General features: G+C 43.1%; 1 protein-coding gene across 1 annotated transcript in view; it reads left to right on the top strand.

The window, feature by feature from the left end:
* The window catches only part of LOC138608264 (histone-lysine N-methyltransferase KMT5C-like), a 9,521-nt gene extending 5,897 nt beyond the window's left edge, over window positions 1-3,624 (top strand). The window contains exons 2-4 of the mRNA XM_069680803.1: window positions 1-10; window positions 3,342-3,476; window positions 3,617-3,624. The exon at window positions 1-10 is cut by the window's left edge and continues 194 nt beyond it. Of these exons, the coding sequence (XP_069536904.1) occupies window positions 1-10; window positions 3,342-3,476; window positions 3,617-3,624 (153 nt within the window). The remainder of the gene's footprint in view (window positions 11-3,341; window positions 3,477-3,616) is intronic.
* Window positions 3,625-26,585: the final 22,961 nt, after the last annotated feature.

Below are 26,585 nucleotides of genomic sequence, written 5' to 3'. Positions count from 1 at the left end.
CAAGCTCCCAGTCAGCCACTTCCTTCCACCCCTGTTCCTGGGTCTTCAAGCTCTTCATTAAGCAACCTTTCTATCAATCAGATTCTCCAACCCCATTCCACCCCTCAGAATGGATCCATGAGTCCAGTGTCGTGTGAGAGTGGGAGTTCTCCATCCTCCAACCTACCAGGGCACTTGAGTGGCCAGACTGAACACTCGACTGGTTCACTGTTCACACAATGTGCATGCAACTGTGAGCATGTTTTGTCTAGGCTGCAGCACGTGGAAGAAAAAGTGAACACTTTTCTTAAGATGCAGTCACAGGCAGCCACCCCCAAAAGTACACCAGATAAAACACCTCGATCGGCTCAAAAAGGGGAACGTGTAACCATGGCGAAGATGGAGAATTTTTTATTTGGTAAGTTTTAATTTATTTTTCTATTTCATTAGTCCTACTGTTATTATTATTAGCAGTGTTATTGTTGTCATTATGCCCCCCTCGTCTCCCTCTCTCTCTCTCTCTTTCTCTCTCTCTCTCTCTCTCTCTCTCTCTCTCAACGCAACCTGCCAAAGCAGATGGTTGCCCACCTAAAGTCTGGTTCTGCTTGAGGTTTCCTCCTGTTAAAGGGTAGTGTTTGGTCTTGGTGGGAATTGCTGGATCTCTTTAAAATAGTTTATGGTCTAAACCTGTTCTTTCAGTAAAGTGCCTTGAGAAATCATTTGCTGTCATTTGGCACTATATAAATAAAATTGAATTGAATTGATTTGAATTTGGGAGATAGAGGAGCGAAACAATTATGTGATCAAAAAATAATTGGACCAGACAATTTTAGATCTAAGCACTGCAGATTTGATAATGGCACCAGGGGCAAGTTACAGTTAAGTTTTTTTGGGATTGTACAACTAATATTTACTTTTTTTGAATGCAGAAAAGATCGTTCAAGACTTTCAAAGCTTTCGTCTGGGACCACGGACAGGAAGGAAGGACAGGGAAAATGCAAAGCAGTCATCCAGCCATGCTCGTCGCTTTTGCCTTTACATGGCTGCTGACCTACCTTCCAGCTCCATCTCGGGTGACCTCAGGTTTTTAAACCAGATGGACAAGTTGCGCACGTAAGTATTCTTTCTGTCATATACAGTGCAATATATTACATGTTGGATTTAGAAGGATACATCAGAGTAATCCAGTTGCAGTATAAAATGTGGAATCTTGAATTGAAAGCATGATTGAATGACTTGTAACTGCACACTTTTCTCCATTGCTGGCCGACATACCTGGCTCAGAAGGGTTATGCATCCACAACAGTGAAGAACATGATGATTAACGTCATCATGTTTTTCAAACATGTGGAGAACTCATTCCAGGGTGCCAGTAAATTAACACGTAAAGACCTGACCAGAATTGTGTACGAGTTGAAGAGGGCCCAGGCTGAAGTTCAACGTAAAGTAGTCACTCACCGGCAGAAGGTGGTGCGCCGTAAGACAGGTAAATGTTGTCATTGTCTTCCAGTTTGGTAATGTGTAATTAATAAATTCAATCAATCTTTATTTGTATAGCGTCAAATCACAACAAATTACATTATATATACACTGTTTGGCGGTACGGGGGATACTAGAGTTCGACCAAAGGATCCAAGGATCCAATTGGGTCCTACCACCTCCACACCCGTTACGCGATGAGCTCTATTACATATGTCAGCACCAGCTAGGTGGCGCCCTTCTGGAGCAAACTCTCCACCAGAATCATCTCAAAGCCATCCATTACATGAGTGCAATATTGCCCACACTGTCTATGTGTAAAGTGCCTTTGTTGTGATTTGGCGCTATACAAATAAAGATTGATTGATTGATTGAATGTGCAATTGAAAAATGTGAGTAATAATAATTCCAAAATCTAATTTATTGAATTGAATAGATGAGAACTGGGAATATGGGATAATTTCCAAGTTCAAAATTACCACATAAAATACTTACATTCCAAATTTCAATCTATTGAATAATGCATATATGTAGATGAAAACTTGGACTTCCAACTTAGATTCAACCTTAATAATTTTGGAATGAGGACTGACAATTCCACCCTGGCAGTTCCACCCAGGGAATTTTCAATGTGTATTAACAGTAATGAAAAGGCACAAGGTACGTTATACCAAGAAAGGGCAGAGATGTGGTTCAAAATGTAACAAACAATTACCTATTTATTAGGTTGATGATTACAAAAATGGAGCAGGTGAACCCAAGTGCAGAGACTGCAGGCTGACAGAATCTGGAAAATTTACTTTATTGTGGCCAACACAGTGGCAACTAAACACAGAGGCAAATCAAATAGAGACTCGAACCGAACTGAACTGAAACCAAAAACTATATAGACAAGTTGTGATTACACACAGGACAGAGGTCAGTGAAAAGAAGACAGGGGAAACTCTATAATACGGGAACACACAGGAAGTAAAAATAACCACACACACAAGGAGAAAATCTTTCAAAATAAGACACAAACTGAAACTCAACATAAACTACAGACAGGATGTGACAAAATAGTTAAAACATGAGATTGACAATGCTGCCATGTACCTACCCGCATCAAGAGCGGAGGAGGACATGAATGGCCAGGAAGTGGGCGGGCCTTTGAGCCAGAGTGTGAGAGTTTGGGGGAGGAACACATTTTTTCATCTAAAGACATTTGGGCGTAGAACCCCATAAATTTGTGGTACATGACACACTGTTTTCACAGAAAATCAGCTTCCTGCAGCCCAGGAAACCAAATTTATGATGACTGCCAGGGAAAAGATTCCTGAACTGTTTGGTAAGTAACTATTCACATTATATTCCTTCTTCTTTGGTAGCTTCTACGTTGCACAGGTGTTCTTTTTGTATGGCATGTTTGCTTACTGCACATCTTCCAGTGTCCACCTCGTCAGCTGTAGGGTTGTTAGCTGAAATCTCCATTCAGCCCCTACCTAGTACATCTCCCAGTGATGGGGCAGGAGAGAGTTGGGGTTGTCTCCCCACCTCCCCCTGCAGCTTACCTATCTCAGACATCCCAATCTGCAAAAAGTAATTTCAGGGAGGTCCGGTCCATTATGTGGGGGGGGGGGTGCACTGGGTGTTGGTCCGTGGGGTTGGGGGTAGTTGGGATGTCTGCTATATAAGGTGTTACACCCCATGTGTCAACCTTCTGTTGCCACAACCAGTACCTTGCCTTTTCAGCCTCCTCTACCAGCTCTTTCATGGCCCCCTGACAACCTTACACCCTGACCGGATATGCTGGAGGCCTGTATTGATGTTGCTACCCAATGGACACTGGTCCATTATACATTCATAACTATCTGTTTTTGTATGTATCTTGGTATGTTTTGTAGAATCCATAGCCTGCAGTGGAAATAAGCATAATGTACATGGCATGCTCATGGGTTACATTATGGGCTACCTAGCCATCCTCACCGGACACAGAGCTGTGGTGTTCACTAATATGACCAAGGAGAATGTCGTCAATTGTGAGCAATGGAATAAGGGCAGAAGATACAACATTCTGGTTTGTATTTTTTAAGCAGGGGGAGCATGTAATATTCATAATACAGTATATGCCCCCCACCCTTTCCACAGAAACATGTTAATTTTCTGTTCATTTCCCAAGGTGGATGACCATAAAACAGTCCGGTCATTTGGCGAAGCTGCACTAAACCTGAACCACGAGGAATATTGTTGGCTGGCCAGTCTGTGCAAGGGCAACTGTTGTCAGCAGGGTGAAGGCAGTGAACATGTTTTCCACACAACATCTGGAAAACAAATTCAAAAGTCTACGGACCTCCTCAACCTGGCATGGGTGGATGCTGGCATGGAGGGAGAAATAACCTTCAATAAAATCCGCAGCAGCGTCTCCACTCAAGTAAGAACTTAATTAAGCATTAAATTAATTGATGAGTATGGTATACATTTTCTCCATGTGTAAAGTGCCTTGAGAGAACTTTTGTTGTGATTTGGTGCTATATAAACAAAATTGCATTGAATGAAATTGAAAATATAACCCTTTGTAGGTCTGCTCAACTGTTTGGTAGAGGTCACTTTGTTTTTGTCAAAAACCAAATCTATTTAACCCATCCATCCATCCATCTTCTTCCACTTATCCGGGGTCGGGTCGCGGGGTCGGGTTGCGGGGGCAGCAACCTAAGCTGGGAAGCCCAGACTTCCCTCTCTCCAGCCACTTCGTCCAGCTCTTCCCAGGGGATCCCAAGCGTTCCCAGGCCAGCTGGGAGACATAGCTTCTCACCCTATCTCTAAGGGAGAGCCCAGCCACCCTACAGAGGAAGCTCATTTCGGCCGCTTGTACCTGCGATCTTGTTCTTTCGGTCACTACCCAAAGCTCATGACCATAGGTGAGGGTAGGAACCAAGATCGACTGGTAAATCGAGAGCTTTGCCTTTCGGCTCAGCTCCCTCTTCACCACGACGGATCTGTGCAGGGTCCGCATTACTGCAGACGCCGCATCGATCCGCCTGTCGATCTCCCGCTCCATCCTTCCCTCACTCGTGAACAAGACCCCGAGGTACTTGAACTCCTCCACTTGGGGCAGGATCTCATCCCCGACCCGGAGAGGGTACTCCACCCTTTTCCGGCTGAGGACCATGGACTCGGATTAAAGGTGCTGATTCTGATCCCAGCCGCTTCACGGGAAGCCAATTTAACCCAAAGCAAAAAAAAAAGATTTAAAAAAGCACTTTCTTGGTGTGACCTATGTGACCTACAAAGGGTTAAGTTGAAATCTGGTAATACAATAGAATTTCCAAATTGTAATCTATCCATTTTTGTATTTATTTTCTCTGGCTTCCAGGCCAACCAACACCTCTCAGAAAAAGACAGAAAACAGGTGGCCAGGGCCATGTGCCATGATCCATCCACCGCAGAGCGATTTTATGTTGCTCTGCCGGATAAATCGACAGGATATAAGGTCCGTCAAATGAGACTCAAAGCCCTTGAAATGGCTGCCTCTCGAGGGGATGCAGACAGTGATGAATCCTCGGAGACATGCTCAGATGATTCTTCAGAGGCGGAAGAACCCATCTATAACGATGATCCTGAGTCAAGCTCTTCACCTTCTGAAGAGGAAATGAGAGTCTGGCGTAAAAAAAAACAACAAAATCCACAGGGAGAGCATGTTCAAATATACATTGCCTCACCTTCAAAATGTGAGGTAGTGGTGAAAAAGCTGAGCAAAAAAGTTGCAGACTTCTATTCAAAGAAAATAAAGGCTGCTGCCGAGGAGGAACCCAGATGTGTACCTCAGCCTGTGGACATGACTGATCTGGCACCACCATCCCCAATCCTTCAAATGGAGGAATCTGTCTGCATGGAAGAAACTGCCTCCGTGTCTGTGCCAAGACAGACTGAAGATTACAAGGAAGCCCCCCTTGCTGAACAGAATGTGGTGTGCATAACATGCGAGCCTGAGCCAACTATAACCACAGATAGTGTTCCAGAGGCTGCTGCCGAGGAGGAACCCAGATGTGCACCTCAGCCTGTGGACATGACTGATCTGGCACCACCATCCCCAATCCTTCATAGGGAGGAATCTGTCTGCATGGAAGAAACTGCCTCCGTGTCTGTGCCAAGACAGACTGAAGATTACAAGGAAGCCCCCCTTGCTGAACAGAATGTGGTGTGCATAACATGCGAGCCTGAGCCAACTGTAACCACAGATAGTGTTCCAGAGGCCGCTGCCGAGGAGGAACCCAGATGTGCACTTCAGCCTATGGACATTGCTGAGCTGGCACCACCATCCCCAATCCTTCAAATGGAGGAACCTGTCTTAATGGAAGAAACTGCAGAGGAGAATCCATGTTGATTTCATTGCTGGGAATGGAATGCAGTTAAGGAGATAGTTCACTGGAACTCTTTTTTGTTAAAATTATTTTAAAAATTCATTTATTTTTTATTTATATATTTTTTCTGACAATTTCACATATACTTTTTGAAATACATATTTGATTTGGACATACAAAATCCCAGCATAAAAGACTGATATAATGTTAAAAGAAAGTTAAAGGAATGTCAAAAAATGTTGAGAATGTTAAAAGACTGTTAAAATAATGTTAAAAAGAACATTAAGAATGTTAAAAATTATGTTAAGAATATGAATAATTTTAAAAAGAATGTAAAGAAGAATGTTAAGAAGAATGTTAAGAACATTGAGAAGGTTAAAAAGAATGTTAAGAAGAATGTTAAGAAGAACATTAAGAAGGTTAAAAAGAATGTTAAGAAGAATGTTAAGAAGAACATTGAGAAGGTTAAAAAGAATGTTAAGAAGAATGTTAAGAAGAACATTGAGAAGGTTAAAAAGAATGTTAAGAAGAATGTTAAGAAGAACATTGAGAAGGTTTAAAAGAATGTTAAGAAGAACATAAATAATGTTAAAAAGAACGTTAAAAAGAATGTTAAGAACATTGAGAAGGTTAAAAATAATGTTAAAAAGAACATAAATAATGTTAAAAAGAACGTTAAAAAGAATGTTAAGAACATTGAGAAGGTTAAAAATAATGTTAAAAAGAACATAAATAATGTTAAAAAGAATGTTAAGAAGAATGTTAAGAACATTGAGAAGAACATTGAGAAGGATGTTATGAACATTAAGAGGAATGCTAAAATACTGTTAAAAAGAACATTAAGAATGTTAAAAAGACTGTTAAAAAGAACATTAAAAATAATGTTTAAAAGAATATATTTTTCAAGGACCAATTTGCATGTGTCTGCCTCCTTTGACTTTTGAGGAAGTTCAAGAAATTGTCACGGAAGATGAGAATATGGAAGGTTATCAAAGGCTCATATTTCAAAGACAGCAGGCTGAATCTGTAATGGGTGTGCAGGAGTAGGACCCAAATGCAGCACTAAACCAGGCAGCAGTTAGAAGTGATCTTTATTGAAGACAGTCAGCAAGGTAACTGAACAGGTATAGGCAGAATGCATAGGGGGGCAGAGTAGGCAGCAAGTAAGGTAATGCCAGTAGCACTCAAGGAGATGAAGAGGCTGTTGCGATTACCAGGGCAGCGACGAAGAGAGGTGGTCAGAGGCAAGCCGAGTCGAAACCAGGAAATCAGTCTGTGAAAAAGCGCTGGAAAGTCTGGAAGGTAGGCAAAGACAATCTGGCAAGGAGTGATTCCTAAAAGAATGGAATAGATGAAAAGTTGTCATTTGTAATTCCACATTCTCATTTGGTTGGTCTCATGGTCAGAGGCCAAAGGTCACGGCAGCCAAGTTGACTTCACCTCCACATGTTCCACAAGGTAAGATGTTGTCTTAAAAGTGCAGGAACTGGTTTCAAGTGTTTCTTAAAGAGCTTAGACACACAAAAGTTTTTGTGTGAAATCTTGGTTTTAAAAGAGGCGTTTTGTGTGGCTAAGTAACATGCTAAAGTGCTAGCAGTAGCGCTAACCCGTCGCGTCATAATAGATTAAAATCTGGAATCGATGATTCCAGATTTTAATCTGGTGGCAGGTCCCCGTGGTACTCAGAGACCGAGCCCGATCCAATGGCCAAGTTCCCGCATAAGCCCCAGCCCCAGCCCGTAATACACACTCACATAACAGTGTGACTCAGTTAATAAATTCCAGATTCTCATCTACTAATATTGGGCCCAGGTTAATGAATGATAATCTTATAATGGGGCCCATTAAAACAGATGATGAGAATCTGGAACCTTATCAGATGAGAATATGGAATCACTGATGGGCCTTGTTTTAATAGAATTTGATAAGAACTTGAATACTTTATTTATAACACAAACATTACAAATACAAACACCAAAAACAGTAGAAAGTAGAATAAAACAATAGAAAACGGTAATTAATTATAAGTCAAACATGAGAACTACGTATAAGATAACCATGAAACAGTAAATGGCAAGGAATGTGAGCACTAAGATAACCATAAAGCGCAAATCCACAACATGCTGCTGACAGGGGGACAAGAAGATGCACACCGTAGCGGGCTTTGGTTCGGGCACCTGGTCAGATCCAACACGGCCGTCGCCCTGTCCAAGGCGTTAGGCCAAGTCGGGAACGTCCACATCAGAACATAGGGGTCGTGGCATGGTTCGTCCAGGCAGGGAGCGCAACAGTTGCCCTGATCGGGGGAGGTCTCTGGCGGTGGGTGACCGGCTTGAACAGGGACACTCTTTTTGACTTGACAACCTGCTAGTTCGGGGGCGCCGAAGTGGGCACCTGGAGGCACTCGTAGTCTGGGGGCGGTGGCTGCATGTGGAACTAAATTGAGGCATCTCCCATCATCCATTGGTCAGTGTCAGCCATATTGATTTGATCTCCATGATTGCTGGGTCAGCAAGGCAGGTTGGTCTCATTGGTTGGTCATTCTCAACGGTTTATAGCCCATTTGAACAGTTCTTACTCATTTGTATTGTCTTAAAATGAGTTTAGGCACAATTTGTCATGATTTCTCAAAAGTTTTTGTTGAAATTCTACTCATTGAAATGGGTTTTTCATATTGCTATTTAACATGCTTTAGTGCTAGTGTAATAGATTGGAATCTGGGACACAATCACATTATCTTCCATATTTTCATCTATTAAATGGAGGCAGCTCCCATCATCCATAGGTCAGTGTCAGACATATTGATTTGATCTCCATGATTGCTGTGTCAGCAAGGCAGGTTGGTCTCATAAAAATTTCATTTTCGACAGTTTATAGCCCATTTGAACAGATCTTACTCATTTGTATTGTCTTAAAAGGAGTTTGGGCACAATTTGTCATGATTTCTCAAAAGGTTTTAGTTGAAATTCTACTCATTGAAATGGGTTTTTCATGTTGCTATTTAGCATGCTAAAGTGCTAGTGTAATAGATTGGAATCTGGGTCACGATCACATTATCTTCCATGTTTTCATCTATTAAATGGAGGCAGCTCCAGTTGAAGCTGCACGCGATTAGTGCAAGCAAAGCGGTAGACACAGAGGAGGGAGGGAGGGGCAGATGGCAGTTTGATTGGCACTGCACGAGCCAATTGCTTTGAACGTGGCATTCAACATGAGTGGGTGAATTTTTTTGTTCCACAGCTGACTGATTTTTTTAAATTTTTATGAAAAAGCATTAAATTACTTTGTTGCTGTCGTGGTGTGAAGAGGATTTCAAGCAATTCAGGAAAAAATGCTCCAGAAATACATCTCCTACCCTACCTTTAATACTAGGGAATAACATTTGGAATTTCGAAACATTGACATAGACTAGATTTTGAAAAAATGTCTCAACTTTATGGTGTGGTTTTGACTGCCAATTCTGGTATGAATGTTGTCTCTTAGCTTTTATTAAGAACGCTAAGAAGAGAGAAGAAAATGAGAAAGTTTCTCATCCGTGGACCACAAGGTCAACCTCGATGTGATCTTCATTCTGGGCTTGTAAGACCAACATCTCAAGTTATACATTTTTTTGATGAAGTATGCTGTATTTATTAGACTGATTATGTAATCTGAAAATTAAAACTATTTTATACTCTAGCCCCTTGAATATATGACCCCTCCTCCGAACCATGGAGAAGAAAACATTGTCCAGGAACCACAACCAACTGTTGTTGTAAATACTGGGGTGAGTGTTATACTTTTTCATGAATACAGTGTGTAACAAGGACCATAATGACTGATTGATGTTTTCCTTTTTGTAGTGCTGCACTAGAAGTGAGTCTGGGGTAAGTATTATACTTAATGTTCATGACTACACTGTGTAAAAATGGCTATAATGACTGATTGATGTTTTCTTTTTGTAGTGCTGCACTAGAAGTGAGTCTGGGGTAAGTGTTATACTTAATGTTCATGACTACACTGTGTAAAAATGGCTATAATGACTGATTGATGTTTTCTTTTTGTAGTGCTGCACTGGACAGGATACAATAGATACTATTTTTCAAGTTGTTATTCTTGTAGCAACCCTCTTCGTGATCGCCATTGTGATCTGGCTTGGCTACATGGTGTATTGGAAGAAATAAAAGTGACAGTTCAACTTTTCAGAGTGAATGTTTACTCATTGTCAGTGTTCATTATGACTCCACCTTCATTAATATAACATACACAGAAGTAATAATTGTAAATTATAGTAATTAATTCAAAAAGGTTCATATTTTGCATGATAACTACTGTGCAAGAAAACAATCTGTAATATCAATACCTTTGCACTACTACCAGGTTCTTATGTATGATAACTCACCACTGCATGAGCCTTCAATGATGCAGCCACTTGTTTTTGATACAGCAATCTACACACTTCCATCAGTTCTTGGATTCAGCCTGCTCTCACCCTCTTTCTTTGAAATATGAGCCTTTGAAGGACTTCCAAATTCTCAAGTACCACATACATTAGATGTGAATTTGGAAGTTTCATCATGGTAGATGAGAATTTGGAAGTTTTTCTCTCACTTGATAACTCATCATGACATGTGCCTATACTGATCCTGCCACCTGTGTTGGATGCAGCCCTCTATTAGCTTCCAAATGAACTAGGATTCAGCCCACTGTCTGCTTTGGTCTTTGAAATATGAGCCTTTGAAATTACTTCCACATTCTCATCTATGGCTTCCATATTTCAATCTATGGCTTCCATATTTCAATCTATGCATGACTTCCATATTTCCATCTATTACATGTTATTCTCATAGATTGAAATATGGAAGCCATAGATGGAAATATGGAAGTCGTTCATAGATGGAAATATGGAAGTCGTTCATAGATGGAAATATGGAAGCCATAGATGGAAATATGGAAGTCGTTCATAGATGGAAATATGGAAGTCGTTCATAGATGGAAATATGGAAGTCGTTCATAGATGGAAATATGGAAGTCGTTCATAGATGGAAATATGGAAGCCATAGATGGAAATATGGAAGCCATAGATGGAAATATGGAAGTCGTTCATAGATGGAAATATGGAAGCCATTCATAGATGGAAATATGGAAGCCATAGATGGAAATATGGAAGTCGTTCATAGATGGAAATATGGAAGCCATAGATGGAAATATGGAAGTCGTTCATAGATGGAAATATGGAAGCCATAGATGGAAATATGGAAGTCGTTCATAGATGGAAATATGGAAGCCATAGATGGAAATATGGAAGTCGTTCAAAGATGGAAATATGGAAGCCATAGATGGAAATATGGAAGTCATTCATAGATGGAAATATGGAAGCCATAGATGAGAATATGGAAGCCATAGATGGAAATATGGAAGTCGTTCATAGATGGAAATATGGAAGTCGTTCATAGATGGAAATATGGAAGCCATAGATGGAAATATGGAAGTCGTTCATAGATGGAAATATGGAAGCCATAGATGGAAATATGGAAGTCGTTCAAAGATGGAAATATGGAAGCCATAGATGGAAATATGGAAGTCATTCATAGATGGAAATATGGAAGCCATAGATGAGAATATGGAAGCCATAGATGGAAATATGGAAGTCGTTCATAGATGGAAATATGGAAGTCGTTCATAGATGGAAATATGGAAGCCATAGATGGAAATATGGAAGTCGTTCATAGATGGAAATATGGAAGCCATAGATGGAAATATGGAAGTCGTTCATAGATGGAAATATGGAAGCCATAGATGGAAATATGGAAGTCGTTCAAAGATGGAAATATGGAAGCCATAGATGGAAATATGGAAGTCATTCATAGATGGAAATATGGAAGCCATAGATGGAAATATGGAAGTCGTTCAAAGATGGAAATATGGAAGCCATAGATGGAAATATGGAAGTCATTCATAGATGGAAATATGGAAGCCATAGATGAGAATCGGGAATGTGGATTCTCAGCAAATTTGATGTGTGGGTGCCTTGAGGGATGCTGATGAGCCTCCAAGTGGTCCCAAGTTCCTATGAACAACTTCCAATTTTGGTCCCATAGACATGCATGGGAGTTGGCCCAAAATTGGAAGGACCATTTGTGGGCATTCTCCAATCAGCTACAGGCCCCAAATTTGGAGTGTGGGTGCCTTGGGTGATGCTGATGGGCCTCCAAATTATCCCAAGTGTCTATGAAGTTTTTTCTCACTTGATAACTCATCATGACATGTGCCTATACTGATGCTGCCACCCTTGTTGGATGCAGCCCTCCATTAGCTTCCAAATGAACTAGGATTCAGCCCACTGTCGGCTTTGTTCTTTGAAATATGAGCCTTTGAAATTACTTCCACATTCTCATCTACGGGCATCATGGTAGATGAGAATTTGGAAGTTTTTTCTCACTTGATAACTCATCATGACATGTGCATATACTGATGCTGCCACGTGTGTTGGATGCAGCCCTTCATTAGCTTCCAAATGAACTAGGATTCAGCCCACTGTCTGCTTTGGTCTTTGAAATACGAGCCTTTGAAATTACTTCCACATTCTCATCTATGGCTTCCATATTTCAATCTATGGCTTCCATATTTCAATCTATGCATGACTTCCATATTTCCATCTATTACATGTTATTCTCATAGATTGAAATACGGAAGCCATAGATTGAAATACGGAAGCCATAGATTGAAATACGGAAGCCATAGATGGAAATATGGAAGTCGTTCATAGATTGAAATATGGAAGTCATTTATAGATTGAAATATGGAAGCCATAGATGAGAATCGGGAATGTGGATTCTCAGCAAATTTGATGTGTGGGTGCTTTGAGGGATGCTGATGAGCCTCCAAGTGGTCCTAAGTTCCTACGAACAACTTCCAATTTTGGTCCCATAGACATGCATGGGAGTTGGCCCAAAATTGGAAGGACCATTTGTGGGCATTCTCCAATCAGCTACAGGCCCCAAATTTGGAGTTTGGGTGCCTTGGGCGATGCTGATGGGCCTCCAAGTCATCCCAAGTCTCTATGAAGTTTTTTCTCACTTGATAACTCATCATGACATGTGCCATACTGATGCTGCCACCCTTATTGGATGCAGCCCTCCATTAGCTTCCAAATGAACTAGGATTCAGCCCACTGTCTGCTTTGGTCTTTGAAATTTGAGCCTTTGAAATTACTTCCACATTCTCATCTACAGGCATCACTGTAGATGAGAATTTGGAAGTGTTTTCTCACTTGATAACTCATCATGACATGTGCATATACTGATGCTGCCACCTGTGTTGGATGCAGCCCTCCATTAGCTTCCAAATGAACTAGGATTCAGCCCACTGTCTGCTTTGGTCTTTGAAATATGAGCCTCTGATGGACTTCCAAATTCTCAAGTACCACATACATTAGATGAAATTTTGGAATGACTTTGTGCCTCAATAACTCAACATTACATCAACTTAGGGAGGTGCAAACATGTTTGTTTGATACAACAATCTACAAGCTTTCATAATTTCTCAGCCTGCGGCCTCCATTTGTCTTCAAAATATCAGCCTTTGAAGAACGTTCAAATTCTCAAATGTCACATACAGTAGATGATGGCCAATAGAATAGATGAGAATTTGGAATTGTCGCACATTGAAATCTGTAATATTTCAAATTTCATTCAATAGACCAGAATTTGGAATCTTCATAGATTGAAATTTGTAATTTTTGTCAATTTTTGTATTTTAAAAGAATCAACAACTGAAACATCGTGAACTTTCTAATAGGCCATTTATTACAAATATACATGTTTACTTTTATTGTTTCTTTAAAAAGCAAATAAACATCGACCTGTATCTCTTATTTGTCTTTTTTGTGTTGTATAAAATACAAAAAAAAGGTCATTGAATATGTGACTTATTTTCCTCAATACGAAGCTCTATTTTCAAAAGAAAATAAACTATTCTGTGTTACATTGGAAGAACCAAACAAACATCAGGGCACAACCCATGAAGATCCAAAATGTTACAAAACAGCTACATCCAAAATGTTACAATAAATGTTACTTGCTCTTAGAAATTTTCTTCACCCAAAACAAATGTTACGATAAACATCAGCCACATTCCATGTACTAAACAACAAATTCCTTGAAATAGATAAAGTATATTTGAATGTAGAAATATAAAAGTATTCTCAATAAACAAAAACAAACAAATCGGTCTCAAAATGTTTCAAGGAAGCCTTTGAATTTGCAAACAAACATGTGCATGCTCAACAATTATTTCACTTCACTTGTTTTGACATCCAGTCACAGAGGCAGATATGTCATTGTCTCATAGACATTTTCCACTTCACACATTCCACACATATTTTCATAGACTCCATCTTGTCGTTCACCTTTGGAGAGATTTTCAATATGAACGTTATTGAACACATTTTCACAATTGCTCCATTCCTTCTGTACATATACTGATTACCTGACTTCCACATTCACATATACTGACTTCCACATTCACATCTACACACTTCCACATTCACATATACTGACTTCCACATGTAATTTCAAGTACAATGTTCACATCGTATTACCCATCTGATTTCTTTCCAGGACAATCCTTTTAGGCACAGCCTGCTGCCTCTTCTTCAGTAGCCATTTGTGGGGAGGCAGCTCATCTTCTCTGATCTCATTTCCGAAGTTCTCCACGTTTTTTCTTTTGCGACAAAAGAATACAATGGCTGAGATGGTGATGATCATCAGGAGGACAATGACTGTGGCTGCTGCTGAAACTGCTACAATACTAACTTCTGATTTCAATATGACTGTTGCGGTGCATGTTTCAGAACCCACAAGGTTTTCAGCTGTACAGACATAGGGACCCAGTACATCTTCTCCGGTGATTGTTAAAAACAAGTCACCAGAATCAACCATGGCATTGTGGGGGAGCATCTTTTCTCTGCTTTCCTTGGACCATGTGTACCACATTGGGGGGCTACCTTGACTGCCACTGCAACTGAGCACCACCGTCTGACCCATCTCAACCGCAACCTCAGGGTTACACACAGGTTTGGTTGGCCTCTCCATTACATTCAGCCGAGTGATGATGCTGCTGATTCCAGGAAGTTTTCGAACCTTGCACTGGAAGGTGTCAGAGTCTGTTAGCTTCAAGTCATTGATGGTTATTGAACCATCGCCACTTTCAGGATCTGGAGACACAAACTGAACTCTGCTCTGAAATCGACGACCAAAATCACTGTAGATGCGATGATCTCCAGCATACCAGATAACCACTGCGTCTTCTCTCTGTGTGTCTGCAGGCTTGGTGCTCCACTCAATATCAATTCCTCCAATGTCTTCAGGAGCAAGGGTGAAGTGACAGCTGAGGGTCACGTCGTCTCCCGCTGCCGCATATACAGGTGATAATGACCATGACACTATCTGCAGTCCATGAGATGGTTTTGCAGTGAAAGGCAATAATGAGAGGGTCATGAACAAATGCCATAGCTTGAGCCTGGTGATCAGAGGCTTTCGATAAGGAGGACGCCTTCGGTGAAATGCTCTAGAGATTGGCATCTGCAGATTTTAAAAGAACAGAGTTTAAATTTGAATCAAATAGACTGAAATGTGGATTTTTGTAACTTTTTTAGATGAAAATATGGAACCTACCAATATACGGATCCAGATTTCAATTTGTTACATTACACGTTAGCATGCTAGCTAATGCTAAAATCAAACACACATTTTAAAGTGTTCATTACTTGATAAACCTTTTCAACAACCATTAAAACTTGTGTGCAAAGTCTTGCTAAAACAGTAAAATAACCCGTAACGGTCCAGAGAGGCTAAAAACACTCAAAATATAGTATTTTTGTCAGAGCAACTTACCATTCTGATACAGCTTTCCCGCGTGTGAAAACAAAATGGCTGACACTGAACTTTTAACTTTGTGACCCCAAAAATTCAAAAGCTGTCAATTGAGCTGTACCTGACATATGTGGTAGGGCTTGGTCCTAGGTACTCTGAGTCAAATTTTAGAGGCTCTGACCCCGCCCAAACTCTGGGAATTACCCCATTTGTCCCTTCCATATTTCAATCTATGAATTCCAAATTCCCATCTATTTTAATGAATTGGTCATAGATTGAACTCTGGAATTTACATAGATTGAAATGTGGAATATTCCAAATTTTATTCTATCAAATAGGGTTTGGAATTTGGAAGATGTTGTAAGGGGGCTCAAAATGCACAACACGCAGCCCTTGTGGTTTCATGTCAACATGACCTCATGCCCTAGCAGGCTGTTTGGGCTCATAAAGCACACTTCAATTTTTTCGTCAATTCCACTCACTGAGGCAGAAAAATGGACTTTGAGCTAGGCGCTTGATTTTGACATATGATGTAGAGCCGGGAGAGGCGGTTCAGTCCCACGTCCCTAGCCCTTCGCTAACCTGAGTTATGCCCCCCCCAAAGTCATTTTTCCTAGATGAATGGAACAGATAAAAACTTGGAATTAGTAATTCCACATTCTCATTTGGTTGGTCACATGGTCAGAGGCTAAAGGTCGTGGCAGCCATATTGACTTCACCTCTACATGTTCCCTGCAACACAAGGTAAGATGCTCTCTTAAAAGTGCCGATTTGGACGGGCTAATTAGCAGGAACTGATTTTCAAGTGTTTCTTAAACAGCTTAGACACATTTTTTCAAAAGTTTTTGTGTGAAATCTTGGTGCTTGGTGTGGCTAAGTAATATGCTAAAGTGCTAGCAGTAGCGCTAACCCGCCGCGTCATAATAGATTGAAATCTGGAATCGGTTATTCCAGATTCTCATCTGTTAATAGATGAATATTTGGAATTTGACAGTGACAAGTAGGGTAAACTGTGGAGCACTCAAAGTGACTAGAAAAGCACCTATAAGCGTCTGTTTTCTGTTCACCTTTCACTAGTTTGTGAAGCCCAGACAACATGTCCATGTGCCCGAACGACCCTGGCGGCAAGTCCCTGTGGTGCTCAGGGACCGAGCCCGAGCCCACCGCCAAGTTCCCGCGTGGGCCCGAGCCCAAGCCCACCGATGAGACCAAGCCCACCAACAAGTCCGCTTTTGGGACCCAGACCGAGCCCTCTGATGAATCCCCTCTGGGGACCCAGACCGAGCCCTCCGATGAATCCCTCCCGGGGACCCAGACCAAGCCCTCTGATGAATCCCTCCTGGGGACCCAGACCGAGCCCTCCGATGAATCCCTCCTGGGGACCCAGACCAAGCCCTCTGATGAATCCCTCCTGGGGTCCCAGACCGAACCCTTCGATGAATCCCTCCTGGGGACCCAGATCGAGCCCTCCGATGAATCCCTCCTGGGGACCCAGACTGAGCTTTGACTCGTACCGAGAAAACCCTCCCCCGACCGGGGCCGCTGCCGCACCCCCTACAGGGATGACCCCGGCAGAGCCAGAATTCCTGCACATGGTGGCGCTCCCGCCTCCCGCTTTGTTCAAGCCGACGCCTCTGATAGGTCGCAGCAGGTGCCGAAATGAGTCTAATGTCGCCGTGTGTTTGGACACGCACCTCAGGGAGCCTACTGACCTCAGGGAGCCTACTACCATGTGCTGTTCTTTGCCCTCCTCTCAGCAGTGTGGCATTGATTTCCGCTATCTGGTCATCATCTTGCTTATCTACCTGGCCGTCAACTGTATTTCGGTCATCGTGTACTTAATTCTATGGTACACTGGTTAACAATGTACTTTGTTCTTTGTTTTCAAGCCTTGGCATTGTTTTACACATAAATGTTTTCAATTTATGTTTATCTGTTGTTGTCACACACAATATTTAATAATAATAAATAAAAGTTCAATGTTCTTATCAAAGTGTGGTAATTCTGTTAAAACGAGGCCCATGTGTTAGCAGGAACTGGTTTCAAATGTTTCTTAAAGACCGTAGACACATTTTTTAAAAAGTTTTTGTGTGAAATCTTGGTAAAAAAAGAGGTGTTTGGTTTGGCTAAGTAACATGCTGAAGCGCTAGGATAATAGATTGAAATCTGGAATCTGTTATTCCAGATTCTCATCTGGAGACGGTTGGTCACATGGTCAGAGGTCAAAGGTCGTGGCAGCCATATTGACTTCACCCACACATGTTCCCTGCAACACAAGGTAAGATGCTCTCTTAAAAGTGCTGATTTGGACGGCTAATTAGCAGGACCTGGTTTTCAAGTGTTTCTTAAACAGCTTAGACACATTTTTTCAAAAGTTTTTGTGTGAAATCTTGGTGTTTGGTGTGGCTAAGTAATATGCTAAAGCGCTAGCAGTAGCGCTAACCCGCTGTGTCATAATAGATTGAAATCTGGAATCGGTTATTCCAGATTCTCATCTGTTAATAGATGGACATTTGGAATTTGAAGGTGACAAGTAGGGTAAACTGTGGAGCACTCAAAGTAACTAGAGAAGCACCTATAAGTGTCTGTTTTCTGTTCACCTTTCACCAGTTTGTGAAGCCCAGACAACATGTCCATGTGCCCGAACCACCCTGGCGGCAAGTCCCCGTGGTGCTCAGAGACCGAGCCCACTGCCAAGTTCCCGCATGGGCCCGAGCCCGAGCCCAAGCCCAAGCCCGCCGATGAGACCAAGTCCACCAACAAGTCTGCTGCAGGGACCCAGACCGAGCCCTACGATGAATCCCTCCTGGGGACCCAGACCAAGCCCTCCGATGAATCCCTCCTGGGGAGGGTTAGGGTTAGTCCACTGTGGGGACCCAGATCGAGCCCTCCGATGAATCCCCTCTGGGGACTCAGACCGAGCCCTCTGATGAATCTCCTCCGGGGACCCAGACCGAGCCCTCCGATGAATCCCCTCCGGGGACTCAGACCGAGCCCTCCGATGAATCCCTCCTGGGGACCCAGACTGAGCTTCGACTCGTACCAAGAAAACCCTCCCCAGACCGAGCCCTCAGATGACTCCCTCCTGGGGTCCCAGACCGAGCCCGCCGCCAAGACGCTGACTTTGTCTCGTACAGAGAAAACCCTGCCAGCATCAGAGTGAAGTATACTGGTGGTGAACAGTTGTTTGCAGTCATGTTTTTTTTCACGTTGTGCAAATAAAGGTTCTGAGCATTGAGTTCTGCATACGAGTTTGATTTTGACACATAACAGTGTGACTCTGTCAATAAATTCCAGATTCTCATCTTTTATAATGGGGCCCATGTTAATACATGAGAATATGGAATCGATTACACATTCTCATCTACAGGCATCACGGTAGATGAAAATTTGGAAGTTTTTTCTCACTTGATAACTCATCATGACATGTGCCTATACTGATGCTGCCACCCTTGTTGGATGCAGCCCTCCATTAGCTTCCAAATGAACTAGGATTCAGCCCACTGTCTGCTTTGGTCTTTGAAATATGAGCCTTTGAAATTACTTCCACATTCTCATCTATGGCTTCCATATTTCAATCTATGGCTTCTATATTTCAATCTATGAGAATAACATGTAATAGATGGAAATCTGGAAGTCATTCATAGATTGAAATATGGAAACCATAGATGGAAATATGGAAGTCATTCATAGATTGAAATATGGAAGCCATAGATGGAAATATGGAAGTCATTCATAGATGGAAATACGGAAGTCATCCATAGATGGAAATATGGAAGTCATTCATAGATTGAAATATGGAAGCCATAGATGAGATTCGGGAATGTGGATTCTCAGCAAATTTGGTGTGTGGGTGCCTTGAGGGATGCTGATGAGCCTCCAAGTCATCCCAAGTCTCTATGAACAACTTGCAATTTTGGTCTCATAGACATGCATGGGAGTTGGACCCAAAATTGGAAGGACCATTTGTTGGCATTCCCAATCAGCTACAGGCCCCAAATTTGGTGTGTGGGTGCCTTGTGGGATGCTGATGAGCCTCCAAGTTTTCCAAAGTGTCTATGAACAACTTCCAATTTTGACCTCATAAGAATAAATGGCAGTAGGAATGTGGGGTCAAATTTGGAAGTGCCATCTGTGGGCATTCCCAATGAGGTACAGGCCCCACATTTGGTGTGTGGGTGCTTTGAGGGATGTTGATGAGCCTCCAAGTGGTCACAAGTCTCCATGAAGTTTTTTTCTCACTTGATAACTCATCATGACATGTGCCTATACTGATGCTGCCACCCTTGTTGGATGCAGCCCTCCATTAGCTTCCAAATTAACTAGGATTCAGCCCACTGTCTGCTTTGGTCTTTGAAATATGAGCCTTTGAAATTACTTCCACATTCTCATCTATGGCTTCCATATTTCAATCTATGGCTTCCATATTTCCATCTATGAATGACTTCCATATTTCCATCTATTACATGTTATTCTCATAGATTGAAATATGGAAGCCATAGATGGAAATATGGAAGTCATTCATAGATGGAAATATGGAAATCATAGATGAGATTCGGGAATGTGGATTCTCAGCAAATTTAGTGTGTGGGTGCCTTGGGGGATGCTGATGAGCCTCCACATGGTCCCAAGTCTCTATGAACAACTTCCAATTTTGGTCCCATAGACATGCATGGGAGTTGGAACGTGGGCTCAAAATTGGAAGTGCACTTTGTGGGCATTCCCAATCAGCTAAAGGCCCCAAATCTGGTGTGTGGGTGCCTTGAGGGATGCTGATGTGCCTCCAAGTCATCCCAAGTCTCTATGAAGAACTTCCAATTTTGGTCCCATAGACATGCATGGGAGTTGGGCCCAAAATTGGAAGGACCATTTGTGGGCATTCCCAATCAGCTACGGGTCCCAAATCGGGTGTGTGGGTGCCTTGGGGGATGCTGATGAGCCTCCAAGTTGTCCGAAGTCTTTATGAACAACTTCCAATTTTGGTCCCATAGACATGCATGGGAGTTGGAACGTGGGCTCAAAATTGGAAGTGCACTTTGTGGGCATTCCCAATCAGCTAAAGTCCCCAAATCTAGTGTGTGGGTGCCTTGAGGGATGCTGATGTGCCTCCAAGTCATCCCAAGTCTCTATGAAGAACTTCCAATTTTGGTCCCATAGACTTGCATGGGAGTTGGGCCCAAAATTGGAAGGACCATTTGTGGGCATTCCCAATCAGCTACAGGTCCCAAATCGGGTGTGTGGGTGCCTTGGGGGATGCTGATGAGCCTCCAAGTTGTCCGAAGTCTTTATGAACAACTTCCAATTTTGACCTCATAAGAATATAGTAGTTGGAACGTGGGCTCAAAATTGGAAGTGCACTTTGTGGGCATTCCCAATCAGCTAAAGGCCCCAAATCTAGTGTGTGGGTGCCTTGAGGGATGCTGATGTGCCTCCAAGTCATCCCAAGTCTCTATGAAGAACTTCCAATTTTGGTCCCATAGACATGCATGGGAGTTGGGCCCAAAATTGGAAGGACCATTTGTGGGCATTCCCAATCAGCTAAAGTCCCCAAATCTAGTGTGTGGGTGCCTTGAGGGATGCTGATGTGCCTCCAAGTGGTCCCAAGTATCTATGAACAACCTCCAATTTTTGTCCCATAGACATGCATGGGAGTTGGAACTTGGGCTCAAAATTGGAAGTGCCATTTGTGGGTATTTCCAATGAGGTACACGCCCCAAATTTGGTTTGTGGAAGTTAAGGAGGACATAGATTTGTCTTAACATGGTTCAGAGTCTAAACAACCTTCCTGGAAGGAGATATTGTCAGCAACCTGTTGAAAGAAAGCACAAGTCATGTTTTTTAGCAGCAGGGGTTGGTTGAGCTCCCCGCGAGCTTTCCAAATATGTCACTCCCATAGCTGTAGCTGCTTCCTGTGAGGAGATAGAAACATTCCATAATTCCAACTTCCAAAAATCGATCTATTACTCAACTGCGCCCCCTGGTGGATTAAAGAAAATTGCATGTCGTCCAATCGCTATAAAAGTGGTATCAAATTAATCGCCAAAAAAAGCTGAATCTAATGGTGGCATTTACTAAGCTCTAGATCCATCAGGGAATTTTAAAATGACGTAAACCGTTGCTTCCAGAAAGCGAACTGAGTGTGCCTTGACGATCAGCGGACCGAGGCGAACATTTCTGTGTGGGTCCTGTCGCTCTACGACAAAGTTTAAGATCGACCTAAAGGTTAGGGAGCACCCTAATTAGGATTAGGGTTAGGGTTAGGGTTAGGGTTAGGGTTGGGTTAGGGTTAGGGTTAGGGGTTAGGGTTAGGGTTAGGGTTTAGGGTTAGGGTTAGGGGTTAGGGTTAGGGTTAGGGTTAGGGTTAGGGTTTAGGTTCGGGACAACGGATCCTGCTTTCTAGAGCTGTCAGTTTTAACTGACTTGTGCTTCTAAAAAAGACAGGGAATGCATAGGCCATCTGTGGATTCCCTGATTCAAACCTCACTCTGATACTTGGCAGGTCGGGCTGAGAAAGCATGTCAAATTTATTTAATGTTCAGTCCAGTGGGATATCTGGTGTCGAGTTGACGAATCCAGTATCTCTCTGTCTGCTGCCGTTGTGCAGCTGTCCAATTAATGTTGTGTTCGAGTCCGCTCACTTCTAGTGATTGAAGGCCGTGTTCCAGAAAATGTGGGACTAATTTAGTGTGCATTTCTTTCTGGTTCTTAATGTTATATCTGTGTTGTGCCAGTCGGATTCGGATGGAATTCCCTGTTTCTCCTATGTACTGGCTCCCGCATTTGTTGCATGTGATGATGTACACGCAGTTTCTTGTGTCCAGATTGATTTTCTGGAGGATGGGAAATACCTGTTTGGTTCCCCTGTTCTTTACAGATTTTTTCTCTTTAAAGAACTGCGGTTTGTTTTTGTGTGGTTGTCCCGGTTTTGGTTTTAGTTTACTTTTGACTAAGATGTCCTGTAAGTTTTTGTTTTTCCTATATGCTGATATGATCCTAAATTCCTGCATCACAGAATTGTTCCTTTGAGTGTCTTCAAAGTTCCTTTTGATTCTGTTGTTAATGTGGATACTTAGGCTCGAGTAAGTTGTTATCAGGGGGATGGGAGTTTTGAGGTTCTTCTCCTTTGTTTCCAGAAACGACTTTCGGATTTTCCTCAGGAAGCTCCGGGCGTAGCCTCTTTTCCTCAACGACCCATATAGAGTCTGAGTGGCCTTTTCAAATTCCGTGGACTGGCTGCAGATTCTGTGGAATCTTAAGAGTTGGGATTTAACAAGTCCTCTGAATGTGTGTTTTGGGTGGAAGCTGTTTTTGTGTAGTAATGAATGTGTGTCAGTATCTTTGAAATAAACCTTTGTGTCTAATGTGTTAGTGCGGTTAAAATCAGGGCCTTTGTATGTGGTGGTGTCTAAGAAATTAATTGAGGAGTTATGTGTGGTGTGTTTAACTTTGATCGATGTGTGGTGCGTGTTTAAGATGTTCATGAAGTCTAAAAATGTGTCTGTGCCGTGTGTCCATGTGCCCCAGATGTCATCTAAATATCTAAAGTAGTGTGTGGGTTTGTGTGTGCATTTCTCGAAGACTGTTTCTTCCCAGTCAGCCATGTAAATGTCCGCATAGGCTGGTGCGAATTTCTTGCCCATTGCTGTCCCTTTGATTTGGAGGTAAAATTCCTGGTTGAATTCAAAGTCGTTTTTCGTCAGGTTGATGAACAGGAGTTCCAGGATTTCTGCATCCGGTCTGTCTTTGTCCGGGTATTTGTTGAACCATTTCCTAACTGCTTTTAGTCCCTCTGTTGTTTCTATGTTAGTGTATAGGCTGTCTACATCTATACTGAATAAAAACGCAGACTGTGGGACGGTGATGCCTCTGATTTTGGCTACAAAATCATAGGTGTCCTTTATGTAGCTAGGATGGCGGTTCGACAGAGGATTTAGAAAGAAATCTATGTATTCTGCCGTCCTGTAGGATTCACTGTTGCAGTCAGAGACAATCGGCCTTCCTGATGGAATCTCATACGGTTTAGGCCATGTGTCTGGTGCTTTGTGAATCTTGGGTAGTAGGTAGAATATCCTGGCTCTGGGTGCTTCTTTTCCCTTTAGGTAGCTGCTCTGTTTCGTATTTATGTATTTTTTGTCCAACAGCGTATCTATGATTTTATTTATGTCCTCCACTGTTTTTAGGTAAGTGGGTTCCTGTAGTTTCCTGTAGTGTTCCTGGTTGTTGAGCTGTCTCTCAGCCTCCCAGATGTACTGTTCTCTGTCCATGATCACTATAGCGCTTCCCTTGTCTGCTGGTTTAATGACTATGTTTCTGTTTTTGGCTAGGTTCCTGAGGGCTGTTACCTCCTCCTGCGTTAGGTTACAGTGATCTCTATGTTGTTCTGGCAGTACGTCTAGTGCTTCCCTGTCTAGGGTGATCAAGTCGGTGATTTCCTGGGCAATTTGTCCCCCTCTAGGCTCCCATTTGGATGTGGGCATGAAGGGTATCCTGTCCTTTTTTCTCTTGTTTTGGAAAAAGGCTGCCAGTTTTAGTTTCCTGTGGTATATTCCTATGTCCTGTCTTAGGTTATTCCTCTGTTGTTTGTGGATATCTAGCGTGGGGATGAAGGAAAGTCCTTTTTCCAGTAGTTTTATTTGGGGCTCTGTCGGTTGAAAGTTGTTGGCCAGGAGTACTATGTTCTTGCTCCCCTCCTCAGTTTGTAGGCTTGTGGGGATGTCTAGTTTAAATGCGTCATCCAGTGTTGCAGCATCTTTTCTGCTGTTTCTGTGGTCCAGTGGACGTTGTCCCTTGCTGTTTTAAAGTCCTGTTTCCGCAGTTTTGGGATGTGATTCGTATTCTCCATGATGTACTTATTCAGTGTATCCAGGTTCCTCTGTTGTTCCGGGGGTAGTGTGTCCGAGTAGTTGATCACCGGGATGTAGATTTCTGCGTCCGGGAATGCAAGTTTGGATGCTCTGCGAGCCTTCTGCACCTGCTTTATTGTTGTTTCCTTTGGTTTGTTTTCCCTGTTATTGATCCCGAAAGAGAGCACTACTTTCTTCACCGTGGTGTTGTCCCTGTGTGCTTGTAGCAGCGGTTCCACGTGGGAGAATTTAGCGCCCGGATAGCTGTCAATCTGGACATCCTCGTTCGTGTGTGGTGGGATGTTAGCCAGATTCGAGTCACCGATGATGAGACAACTTTTCCGGGTTTTCAGGGACCAATCCAGGTTTTTCCTACTGGTGTTTGGGTGGCGTGTTGGTCTGTGAGTTGTTTTGGGAGTCTCGGTAGAGACTAGTGTCCGTTGTACAGTTACTACGGGGAAGATGTGCGCCCTGGGAGGAGTGGGGGAGGAGGGAGAGGAGGCTGGAGAAGCCGGTGCAGTGGAGAGGTCAGGAAACGGGATGGAGAGAGAGGATGAAAGTTGATTCAAGTTAGGGTTAGTGTCCGGGGAAAGATTAGGGGACAAGGCAGCAGGAGACGGGAGCGAGGGAGAGGATGGAGGTGGGTTAGGGTTAGAGTCGGGGGAAGGATTAGGAGACGAGGCAGCAGGAGCCGGGGTAGAGAGAGAAGATGGAATTTGGTTAGGGTTAGAGTTAGGGTCGAGGGAAAGGTTAATAGATAAGGCAGGAGGGTTCAGGTCAGGCATGCAGGGTGAAAGGTTAAGATTAGGCACAGATGAGTGAGAGGTGTGGGTAGAGAGGAGGGAAGCAGAAAATGGAGAGTGAGAAGGGAGGAGAGAAGCATCCAAGTTAGATGCTGGGGAGATGAGGGAGGCAGGCGCGCAGGATGCAGAGGCGGTGGGGGAGGCATGCAGGCGGGATCTCGGTCTAGGTGTTGGAGTGACCGAGTGGGTAGAGAGCTGCAGGGAAGAAGGTGCAAGTGGTGAGCCTGCCGGGGAAATCTCAGACGGCTGGAAGGCCGGAGGGGGAGTCGCGGCTGGTTCTGCGTTGCTCCTCTTTTTATTCTCACGGCTCCTGTTGTTCGGCGTGCGTCGGGTTTTTGGAATCTGAGGGAATTCTGTCTGTGACAGTGCCGGCGTGTCTGCAGGGGCGATCCTTGGAGGGATCGTCCAGGGGGCAGGATTTTCATTCTCTCCTGTGCTAGCACTCTGAGAGCTGTTGCCGGTCTCTGTCTCCCTCTCGGTTTCCTCCGTCAGCACGCTGTACCGGTTCTGAGTGGTGGTCGGTGGCTGTGAAGGTGTTGTTTTGGGGCTGTTTACGCTGATGATGATGGCCCTGGTGTGCTCCAGAGAGCTCCTGTGCAGTCTCTTGCCGAGGTTGTTCCAGGCCCAGCGTTGAGCTACTTCCCATGGTTCTCTCCAGTTTCCTGTGAGCACCTGGGAGAGCTCTGCGGACAGTCTGTCGATCTCATCAGTGTAGTGTCCATCAAGGATTACTCGAGTATTGTAGCCCCAGTTTCTAGCATTGCCTTCCAGGAGGAGCAAGGTTTTCCCTGTCGGGCAAGCTGGTTTGATGAGATCCATCAGTTCCTTCATCTTGCGTAGCAGGCTGGGAGGATCCGGTCTGGACTCTTTGTTGTGGTCCACGCTGACAGTAATATTGCGCAGGTGGTGTACCATACGGATCAAATTAAACATTATTCTCACCGTGATTTGAAAAGAGCTCTGACACTGTGTCATTTGTCTTTTCCTGTGGTGCTGTGTGTGTGCTGTGGTGTAGCCTCTCTGGTAGTGTGTGTTGTCAGCCCGGGGCTGGCGTCTACCTTTGTGGCTCATACTTACCTAACAAATTTAACAAGGCTTTAGTTGGCACCGTTAGGTATCGACCTGTGTTAGATTTGTGTTTTTGCGCTGTAGGCTGAGTCCTCCGGAGTGCTGTTTCTGCTGGAGGGCTGCTGCAGCGTGTGGAGAGGTCCTTTGTGAAGGTCTCCTGAGTAAACTGAGTAAGGTATCAACCTAAGTCAGTTTTGCTCCTTGTTGGTCCTCTGTGGA

Source organism: Semicossyphus pulcher, unplaced genomic scaffold, assembly GCF_022749685.1.
Source record: "Semicossyphus pulcher isolate SPU_LCO1_2020_fin unplaced genomic scaffold, fSemPul1.0.p SCAF_48, whole genome shotgun sequence".
Taxonomy (NCBI): Eukaryota; Metazoa; Chordata; class Actinopteri; order Labriformes; family Labridae; genus Semicossyphus; species Semicossyphus pulcher.
The sequence above is the reverse complement of the archived record's forward strand: the minus strand, read 5'-3'. Positions and strand labels throughout refer to the sequence as shown.